Consider the following 11,359-nt stretch of genomic DNA (forward strand, 5'->3'; position numbering starts at 1 on the left):
ATGCACACACACACATACAACATTGCAATCTTATTTACAAAAGTTAAAAAACGTTTATTTCACTGTAAGAATTAAAGACCTGTGCTGTTAAATTGCCAAAGAGGTTAGACTCTGTTAAGATTAAAATGCAAGGATACAGAGACCAGTGGAATAATATCACAGCCGTGTTGAGGACATATACTTCACAAGTACAGTATCTCACATTTTATTTGTACATATTTACACAAGCAGAGAAGGAGGTCCCGGGACTGAAGCCCAGTTCTGTACATTACAAGACTATTGGGAGAGACACAGTAAATACCAAAGAACACACTGAGCAGACTGTTATACACCGTGAATGCAGCATGAATGAGTTTTGGTCTGAAGGCACACACAGGACTTTGGCATTAAATATGCATTTTAATACAGTACAGTTTAATAATAAAAAAAACACATATAAAAAATATATTTCACATTAAATATAGGATCCCTTAACTCTATGGTGTTTAAAAACCAAAGAAAGTCAAGAAAGTTTGAAAAGGTTCATATCATATCTTATGCTACAGTAAGATCAAGGTCTTGATGAGCTGCATTATTCAAGTCTATGTGCTTGTCTTTGTAACACAGCTCAGATTGGGAATGTGGGGGGGGGGGGGGGTGAATCTTAGAGCACATCTATTTATTAAGACTGTTTGAAGGTATGGGGTCCCATAATCCTGTTCAGTTGACGCTATCTGATTAATGCATACCATCTGCTGCACACTCTTTATCAGACAGCAGAGACAGTGTGTTCACACTCAAGTTGAAAGATCCCTGCTGCTGCTCCACTCTGAGATGAATAAGCATGCTCCTGTATATACTTACTGTATACCGCAGCAGTATGGTGGAGATACTGTAAGTTTCACATTGTCAGCTTAGAGTTAGAAATTGTGTGTTCTGTATTTTACTACTGATGTAAGAGGTCCAGCAAGGAATTTGGTACAAGTTAAAAATAACAAAATATAGTCTTATTAATAATATTAATGATGATAATACTCATGTTTCCCAACTCCCCCCCCCCCCACCAATAACAGACAATGCCCTGGACAGGAAGTATGACTTCTGTCTTATCCTTCTTTGGATAATACACAAACATACACTGAAGTCAATGGTCAGTAATCTGCTGTACCTTTCAGCACAGCTAAGGTTACAGCAGCTCCTAACCATCATCGTCTCTACGAAATGTGAACTCCCAGGCCTCCTAAAGAGCTGAAGGAAGACAGAGGAACAGGGAAAGGAGGGAAAGCCTCCGGGACAGGATGGAAGGAGTGTGGAAGAAGGGAGAGGGAGGAGAACACATAAACAAACAGAGAGCGCTTGAAAAGCAGCGGGATGGGAAGAAATAACAGTGATGGAGACAGTTAAAGAGATGGAGGGAACTGAAGACGAAGGAGAGAAGTGAAGATGAGAAGAACACAAGAAGAGCGAGAGAGAGGGAGTAAGGGAGGGAACCCATGTGCCAGACTACCATGGGGATTTTGTACAATAGTCATGTCCCATCACTCTCCCATGCTTATGCAACACATCTATCATTGCTTTCCTATAGCTTACCATACTTTTGTTATGCTTTACTACATTTCGCTATGCTTTTACTAGTACAGAGAGGGAGGCAGAAGAGAAGGGCTGGAGGAGGGAGCAGTGAAGTGAGCAGGGTGAGGCTGGGAGTTGAGCTCTGCTAGGCTCGGCTCTATCTCATCCCATAGCAGTAGACGCCGTGTTTCTGGTGCCTGCTGGGGAAGCCGAAGGTCCTGACACCGGGCTCCGGGGGGCCGCAGTTGGTCCGGGGGAAGGCGATGGGGTAGCGCAGGCTCCCGTCAGCCAGCCAGCCCGCGTCACAGCGGTCCAGGTCCAGGAATCTCCAGGCTGCGTACAGCTGACCCACCCGGGCGATGCTCGCCCCATCCTGCTCACACGCCTCCCGCGCCTCGGTGAAGTTCAGCTTGTGAGGGTGCTGCAGGAAATACACCTTCCCTAGGAGGAGACAGAGAGGGGGTGAATACAGGAAACACACCGTCACTAGGGGGAGACAGAGAGGGGGTGAATACAGGAAACACACCTTCACTAGGGGGAGACAGAGAGGGGGTGAATACAGGAAACACACCTTCCCTAGGGGGAGACAGAGAGGGGGTGAATACAGGAAACACACCTTCACTAGGGGGAGACAGAGAGGGGGTGAATACAGGAAACACACCTTCACTAGGGGGAGACAGAGAGGGGGTGAATACAGGAAACACACCTTCCCTAGGGGGAGACAGAGAGGGGGTGAATACAGATTACAGACTTCTGCAACACTAAAGGAATGGAGTGCACTATGACAGTAAATAATGGAGTGTACACTTTTAGTATAGGAGAGGAGGGCTGGAATAAGGAATATTCACTATAATAATAAAGGGTGGGGTATACATGAATTACTGTAAAGGGTTGATTTGAAGATTTTAAGGAGAGGGGGGCAAGGGAGGGAGTGCTGGGAGGGAGAGAGGAGGGAGGCTGTACAGTATCTGACACTGCCAGCACAGCGAGTCAGACACTCACCCCGCAGAGAGGAGGAGAAGCAGAAGGCGTCGTAGAGGTGCAGCTGCCTGTGCCGGGGGCCGTAGCTGCGGAGCCCCGGGGCCAGGCCTAGTCCCCCGCAGGGCTCTCGTGTCTGGGTGATGGGGTACTGCACCGTCCCGTCGGCCAGCCAGCCTGCGTTGCACCAGTCCAGCCCCTCCTCCCAGGCCGCGTACAGCTGCTCGAAGGTGGCCAGGGCGGCATCCTGCTCCTCGCACACCCGCTGCGCCGCCTCGAAGTTCAGCTGGTAGCGCCTCCCTGTGGGCTGGTAGGGGAACACCACGCCTGGGACAGAGCGAGAGGGGGAGAGGGCGTGTTCAGACTTTCGATGGAAATCATGAAATAAGACTAGGAATAAAAATAAGAATAAGAATAGGCATGATCAGGTGAAGGCGTGGTTACCGCGCAACTCCAGCTCCACTGTGCTGCTCTCGTCTTCCAGCCCGTCGATGACCTCACAGCGGTACCGGCCCGTGTCGGCGAGGCGCAGCTGCGTGATGACGAGAGACGCCTCCCCCACCGAGTCCTGCTGCAGGTGCACTCGCCCCTTGTATTCCCCGAAGCTGCGGTGGCGCAGGCCGATAGCCACCAGCACGTCCGTCTCCTCGCCCCCGTTCACAGGCAGGCGGGACCACTTGACTCGGGTGCGGCGCGGAGTGCTCAGCCGCGGCTCGTAGTAATAGTGGCAGGGCAGTGTCACGTTGGTGCCCCGGGCAGCAAAGATGGGCGCTTCCAAAGCCTTCACGTGCAGCCGCACTCCATTAAAGTAAACTGGGAAAGAGAGGGCATGTCAAGCACATCACGGACCATCTCTGACCCTGTGCAACTAGGTGTAGAATCCGCTAATCAGATGCATTTTACTTGTAAACTACTTTTATAAGCGGTGATAAATCCATGCAGTGCTTTTCTAGGATCACAATTTTGTGTGTTTTTTAGCCGTTCTTTTTTTTAACCCTTTCAGTGCTGAATTCTGTTTGTTGTGCTGAAGAAGGAACTCCTTTATTGATTATACAGGAGAACATTTCGTTTTTGTCTTACATGTATTTCTACATGACCTCAGACTGGGACCTAGGCGTCCCGTGAGGTTGCAACGTGATTTCCGACGCTCAGATAAGGCGGGACTTTAAACGAATGTTTAAATGGCTGAACAGTTCGATCCCGGTGTCTCACAGGTACTTACTCTCCCCGTTGCCATTCCCGTTCATGATGTCATGGTAGAAGAAGCCGTTAGAGTAGGGGGCTGTCCGGCACGCTCGGAGCAGCTGCAGGAGCACAGCCAGCAGGGGGAGCCACGTCATTCTGCCACCTGTTGTGTACATCGGTCAGTATGAAGAATACTCTCCTGCGCACACACTGTGACATGAACAACCCGTTAATACACAGGAAGGGTTCATGAGGTTCTGTTTGCAAAGTATTTATAGTACTGTACAATAATAATAATAATAATAATAATAATAATAATAATAATAATAATAATAATAATAATAACAGCCTTCTCATCCTCTGCAAGGTTGCCACCAGCTGCCACCAGTCCCCCTGCACTGCCTCCTCGACAGTTACACAAATGTATTTTTCATCTTTTTTTAAACATTTAAGTTTGAGCATCACATTTTCTACGAGCAGGAACGAGCAAATGCCTCTTTGCTGTAATACACGAATTTATCCACAAGGTGGCAGACAACCACAAGAAATGTAATAAGTGGAACTTTTTTTTTTTTCACTTCAGCTAGACCAGCAGAGCAGAAAACTGATTGCAAATTCTAACAATGTTACAAATACATACAGATTGCATAAGACAGTGACGAGGTTGTACCTTCGGTATCACTCTTGTGACAGACGGCATACCATGCATGCTCCTGACCTTGCTCAGCACCCCTGTGAGAGTTTTTATTAAGCATCCGATGTATAAAAACAAGCAGTTTCCCCGGCACAGTGAGGACCCTTTATTCCTTGCAGTTAAACATCCTGGCAAACTTGCTTCACAGGGCAGTCTGACCTGCAGGTCCTGTCTTGTAATCTGGCTGGGGGGCTCAATAATTATGACATAGAGCTAAAACTGTGCTTCAGCAGTCTGGTTTACATATGCTTCCAGCAAACCCAACCTTTTCCCATGAACACCGGTCAGGCCTGTGCCATTTCTGTACCCAGTCTTGCTTTATATGAGTAGCTTCTTCTAAAGGCTGAGGTTTTTGGTGAAATCGTTGGTTAGACAGGCCTATATTTATACTGGTAATCCAAAACAGAAATAATACAACCTAAAGTAGCTTTGTATTGATTAAAAGTGTTGCTAGAGATTTTGTATTTATTTACTGTAATCGCAGACAGTAGACTGTTTGGTTAATCAGTCAATATGGTTAAGTGGTGTTCAGATAAACACTACTCTACTGTAATTAAATGGCTAGCGCTAATGATTTTCTGTTAGCACTAGCAGTTTGGTGCTGTGGGGTGACTGATAGGTCAGACCTGGATGATAAGAGATGATCCCTTTGTAAACAGAGCTTTGACTACAGGCATGATGAGACAGCGCTAACAGGGCTGTGGTAATACGTGCACATTACCAAGAGAGTTACTGTACAGCGCTGTATTTCAAACCCCCAACAAGTCTAAACACGCATTGGCTGTACTTTGGTTTGTTCCTCAGCAGGTGGCGCTGCTTGACAGCACAGAATACCCACTCATGTTTTATTAGCTCTTTTTAAAACAGTTTACTGAGGTCCGATAGCAGGTACATTGACGCCCTCAACACCACCTTTGGAACGGGCCCAAATAATAAATTATTCTTATATCAGATCTGCAAAACGATACCTTTATTTAATTCTGTGTAGATTTATGTAAAATATCGATACATTTATATAAGATTTCTATAAGTATGTACAGGTATAGATACATACGTATCTATAAAACACTGTTAATTGGAATAAGGCGATTCTTACAAACAAAAATACATTTACTTTCAGTACAGTATATCGCATTCTACTTTCCAGGTGGCAATACCTCGATTTCCACGCACCCACCCTCTTGTAGTATGTAACACAAACAACAGTGAATTGGTCAAAATAACAAATGCAATACACACCACCGCTCAGCTGACTGCGATGTTCCATGTGTAACGGTACACGTCTGTGATTGCCGTAATCTTTAAAGCACCGTATTGAGATGCAATGTGCTATAATCCAGCAGACGGCATTCAGCAACCCCTAGACTGAGGCGACAGAGACATTTTGACGCTTCTCGAGTCCCAGGTCTCTACAAAGCACAGGAGTGTCCTTTGACATACTTAGCCAGGCTCGGACTCTAGCTCAGTCATAAAACAAACCTTTCACCCGACCCGATCATTATGTCTGAAGTAGCTAGCTTCAGGTAACACAGACCCCTTGCACAGGGAACAAGACACGGTTATATATGATGCTGATGAAATCCCGTTTTTATAGGTGCTCGAGGCGTTGTTTTAATAGCATCAAACTTTTAGAATGCCACTTAAAATTTATAAAACCCTGTGGGATTGTATACTGTGTTCATTATATATTTGAGTTACATTTTTAAGAACTTTAACCTTTAACACATCTATAGTCTCTTTTTACAAACGTTTCTCTTTCTTAGAATAAAAGCAGACACCTTAATTACATTTCTCTGAAAACACATCACTACCAAAGCAGATGTCATTTGCAAAATATTGAAACAGCCGTTCATTTCATTTCGTGCTTTAAATTCTTTTTTAAAAAAATCTAGTTACAATAAAAAAATAAACTTGAATCCTTTACGAATACTCACAGCAAGCTGGTAATATGTTCTCTTGGCTCTAGACTAGTTTTAACTTCCAGTCAGTTCCGTTCTCTTTTTCTCCCACCCTCTCTGTCAGCGTGCAAGCGGTTTTGTAGTAAAACTGAAAAAGTTCCTCCTTGTTTTAATTGATCTTCTGGAGAAAAAAAAAAAGGAACTCCCTGACGTCACCGCCCAAGACGAATTGGCTGTCCCGCCCGCTGTTTAAAGAGACAGGACTGTGGCATTGCTGGTCTTGCACGCTGTTGGAATATTTAGCAGCAACAGCTGTGGTTTGCAAACCACGTCCTACAGGAAGCAGCCTCATAAATGTTTATAAGACTAACATGTTTGTATGTGCTATCGTGTAACCTACTCCAATTCCCATCAAGCTTCGTAACAACAACACCAGTAATAATGATAATAATAACAAACTTGCGTTTAAAATGTTGCAGTTATAATGAGAAACAGAATCTGCGTGAATATATGAAATAGTTATGGGATGAGTATGGAATGAATCTCTGTTAAGTTAACCATTGTCAAATCATACATCGATATTCTTTAGTCTGAAATCGTACCTGGAGAGCCCTTATATTCAAAGAGTTGCTACTGTTTATTAGACAGGTCTCTTGTTCAGATGTAAGTAAATTTTAAAGCAGCAGCTGTATATGACAGTTCATCTAATAAACAGTCTCCTCTTTTCAAATGAACACGACTACCCTGATTAACACATATTCATAAAGCATTAGTGTGCTGTCAACATTCCAGTTCTTTTCTGAATATGATCCATTGTCAGTGTTATACACCCCTCTGCTGTTTGCACATGCTGTCCTTGTATCAGGATCACCAGGCACCAGCATGTTGTTGTGTTTCACTGTGTAACATTTCATCTCTTGGATTGAGTTTCACTGGGAATTCAGTGCGTCTGTCTGTCACTGGCCTCTTTGGAAACACCTCAAAGGGTTTTCCTGATAATCTGCAGTAATGCATAAATAGCACATTCCATTGCTCCCACAGGTTTCCAGAGCTCTTCACTTTCTACAATTAATAATAATAAAACAAATAACAGAATTCCAGCAGGGATTAGTCACCGAGCCCTACAAGAATATCCTGCGACCCCAGCCTATAGCCCAATCTCACACAGGTCACACAGCACACAGCACACAGGATTGAAGGAACAGCAGACCACAGGATACACATCCTCCATACAGGCGGGATTTCTGCACCAGGAATGTTTTTTATTGCATTTCTATAAAAAGAAGATAAATGAGTTCATTGTCAACTGAAGATTGAGGAAAAAGCTGAAGGGTGGCCTTTTTGAGGAGCAGGACATTTCCTGTGATCTGTACCCCTCTTAGCGGTGCTGCTGGTTTAGGACAGGGTCTGTTTGTGTGAGTGAGAGTGTGGGAGGGGGGTTTCTTTGGACATCCTCAGCTGTTGATGTTATTTCTGGTTTCAGTTGATAATAACTACTCTGCTGTTCCCGCGCCTCACATAGAGACACGCACACACGGGCACACGGCTATTACAGATGTTTTTGAAGTTCGCGATCAGTATATTCAGATAGCGAAGATGAAAGCATTTGCCTAGGGCTATAAATACCACAACAGTGTGAATAGAGACTGGAGGAGAGTGTCATTTTTAAAGACATCCCAGTGTTTAATACTGAACACATTCGGAAAGCAACTTGCAAACTGAGGATAGCGTTTAGGTTCAGCGCTGAGAATGGATTAGCACTCAGTGGAAAGTTTAGGGTGAGAGTGCTGGAGGGCCGAGACCGTAGGGTTTCTTTGTCAAGCATCTTAACCGCTGTACAAAGCAGCCGGTTCTAAGCTTTTAACCTCATCAGAACTAGCCTTCCATCATTAGTTAGTGAGACCTCATCCTAAACTCTCCTAAACCTCATCTTGGCTCTATTCTAACAACAACAGATTATACAAACCCCCATAGGGTTCAAAACCATTAGCAGGACAACAGTAAAGGGAATACAACCCCCCCTTAGCAAACCCATAGACACAGATGTGGATGGGCTGCATGCATCCTGTTAAGAGATTAGGACTGTGGATACCCCATTAAAGATAATCCACTGGCTTTATTAGACCCTGTCTCCATTTACAGATGTTGGAGTCGTGGGACAAACAATCTGCAGCTCACGTCATCTGGAGCTGTAGTATAGGATAGTGCAACAATGAACTGCAGAATTATTTGGCATCTGTCAGGCACGGTAATACCCTGGAACATCAGGTATCTCCCAATCTAATACATTAACACTGGGGTCCAGTCTGTCTCCAGTCCTGGATCCAATCAAGCCTCACTGGTTGGTGAGAGACTGGTCTGCAGGTATTGAGTGGTTGAAACTGATCTGCTGAGAAGGGTGGCAGAAGATAGCCCCCAATGCAAAACGCATGTGCAGAACATGACAAGCTGTCTGGAATCTGTGTTAAACCCAAAAGAGGTCCTACAAAATTTGAAGATAGGTGGGTGTTGGCACAGGGTATTTAGTGTGTGGGTCATTAAGACACAGAGCCACAGTGGCTGAATGCTTTTTTTTTTTAGCACATTTACTTCCTTCACTTAAGACATTAGCATAAAGTTCACAATCAGAATCCACAGAGATCCACAGATAACTGGACTGCTGGTGGAGCAATGCCTCTGACATCATCACAGAATACTGGACTGCTAGTGGACGAATGCCTCTGACATCATCACAGAACACTGGGCTGCTAGTGGACGAATGCCTCAATCGTCATCACAGAATACTGGACTGGCTGTGGAGCACACATTTCCTGACACATTATGTTATGCAGTGCACTCTCCTTCTACACTATCTGGTGGCTTTTAAATACATTTAGTTCAATCATTAACAGAATAAGTAATAAATTACCCTACAGTACAATAGAATGGAGCTAACAGCATGTTTGAAGTTGCTGTTCACAGTTACCCACACAATCCTCTCTCACACTCACTTTGCTGCTGGCTACTTTCAGATAGCCATTGCCACTTCAAAGAAAGCGAACCAACAGTCCATTCATCAAGGAAAAAAACAGCCCAGAACGAGAGCCATTGGCAGCAGGATGTCCTTTGATTCTCTCCCAGTTTCTGTGAACTCGTTCTTCTTCCTGACATGAGAAATGCTGTCCCAGAAGACTGTTTCGAGTCCTCTGTGTCTCTCGCTGTCTCAAATGCCATTCTAGTTTTATACAGGTTTATAGTTTTAGAAGGACCTGTTTGAGGGACACATGTTTAAGGGCGCACACTCTCGCTGCTTAATAAATATATACTAGAAGTCAAATCTCTAGAATTATTAATTGCTGTTGACGTCCGACATAAAGCAACTGTAACAAAGTGTCCTCTGGCTCAGAGAGAAAAACAACTGCAGTGACAGTGCAGCGAGGGGACCGGCCAACTGCAGTGACAGTGCAGCGAGGGGACCGGCCAACTGCAGTGACAGTGCAGCGAGGGGACCGGCCAACTGCAGTGACAGTGCAGCGAGAGGACCAGCCAATTGCTGCTAGACTTATGTCTTCTTATAGTTTAATTCCAGTATAGCTGTAGAATGCAGCAGTTTTATTTAATTATTTATTTTTTTGGGGGAGGGGGGGTTAAATTTTGCAATATGAAAAGGAAACGGTGAATCACAGGACTGCAAGAATGTTCTGGTAGCTTCTGCCCGTTCAAAAATAACCTTGTTTGCCAGGCGCCATGCCTAGAGAACCTTGCCAGTCTGCGCTGCTCTCCTGGCACTGCATGAGAGTTTTCCTGCTATTCTTCAGGAAAGGATGTTTTTCCTGCTCCGTGTCCCCACACACAGAGACCTGCTGACAGACAGTCCTTTGATTAACCGCGCTGTGCAGACTGAAAGCCTGCTGTTCAGCGACCTGAGTCTCAAGCTGGCCTCTTCATAGAGCTATCATCCTGAATGACTTTCCTTAGGTGGGTGAGTAACCTGGACCTGTTTCATCTCCTGGAACCCCAGCAAGGTGCAGAGGGAACTTTGCTGTGAAGGGTCAGGTGATCTTGCACAACACAAGTTTCTTCAGACAACGGCAGTAAAAGTTATCCAGACAGTTAGCATGTTCCCATGACTGTAAAATGTTTGATTTTATAGTATAGATGGATTGACACGGTTATCATAGGAGTCACATTTTTCCACTAGATTATAATAATAAGGTATGACTTAACTCAAGTTAAAAGGTGAAAGGCATGCTATAAATCACACATTCTGGAATTGGATCCAGTTCAAACATTACTTTTTTTAAAATATTGCATGTGCTTGACTTCACTCTTTTATTGCACATGGTGCCATCGTGAATCTAATCTGACTGAATAAATAGATGAAGAAATAAATGACCAGAACAGATGACACTAACATAGTTGGAAACTGAACCACAACTTCACTGGATTCCTGCTGTCTAATTAATAGAAGAATAAGACATTTACAGTGAGTGTAATTCACATTTTAGGCATTCATCAACCAGGATGACATTTGCTAGACAGACACTCTTAGCAGCACACTGTGCTAGACTCACAAAGATTCAGCAATGTTTTTTTTTCAAGTCTATAACTCACTCCATATGTCCCTGATTTCAGATGACGTCCCTCTGTTTGTAATCTGTTTGACAGCGGTTACAGCTGTGCCTCTTATATGAAACTAAAAGCAATGCCATCCCCACCCCTTTTTTAAAACAAAGATTGGGATGAATTGAAAGCACTGAAACTGGAGTAAGTCAGCCTTTCTTGGATTTTTTTTTTCTTAACAGTACCTAGCAGTCTACCTTTAAAACGTTGCTATCAAAAGCTTTCTATCAGTGTTCTTAGCTGTTTGCACTAATAATATCTTGTTGCATGCATGTTTTTTTTTTTACTAAATGCAGGTATACAGCACAGTAGAAACAAGCTTCCTGGTACTTAATCACTTTCTTTAATGAAAGTCATAGATTGTCCAAGTGTCTGACTGCAGCAAATCAGACCACGTGACACAGGAAGCGATTACAGGGCTGTATCTGAAAGATCTACAACCCCTGGAAAATAA

General features: G+C 44.2%; 1 protein-coding gene across 3 annotated transcripts; it reads right to left on the reverse strand.

Annotated features, from left to right (window-relative positions):
• Positions 1-189: 189 nt before the first annotated feature.
• LOC117428126 (hyaluronan and proteoglycan link protein 3-like) lies at positions 190-6,489 on the reverse strand. 3 transcript variants are annotated; one of them, XM_058995385.1, is made up of 5 exons: positions 6,340-6,489; positions 3,749-3,910; positions 2,971-3,339; positions 2,551-2,853; positions 190-1,989 (listed from the first exon to the last, which is right to left on the reverse strand). In XM_058995385.1, exons 2-5 carry the CDS (start codon positions 3,885-3,887, stop codon positions 1,706-1,708), a joined length of 1,095 nt encoding a protein of 364 aa, XP_058851368.1. In that variant the 5' UTR covers positions 3,888-3,910; positions 6,340-6,489; the 3' UTR covers positions 190-1,705. The 3 variants fall into 3 exon arrangements, with proteins under 3 accessions (XP_058851368.1, XP_033902649.1, XP_058851367.1); XM_034046758.3 differs by having other exon boundaries at positions 3,749-3,874; positions 6,340-6,487; XM_058995384.1 differs by having other exon boundaries at positions 3,749-3,921; positions 6,340-6,487.
• Between the last annotated feature and the right edge of the window lie 4,870 nt (positions 6,490-11,359).

The sequence above is a fragment of the Acipenser ruthenus genome, chromosome 21 (assembly GCF_902713425.1).
Source record: "Acipenser ruthenus chromosome 21, fAciRut3.2 maternal haplotype, whole genome shotgun sequence".
Lineage (NCBI taxonomy): Eukaryota > Metazoa > Chordata > Actinopteri > Acipenseriformes > Acipenseridae > Acipenser > Acipenser ruthenus.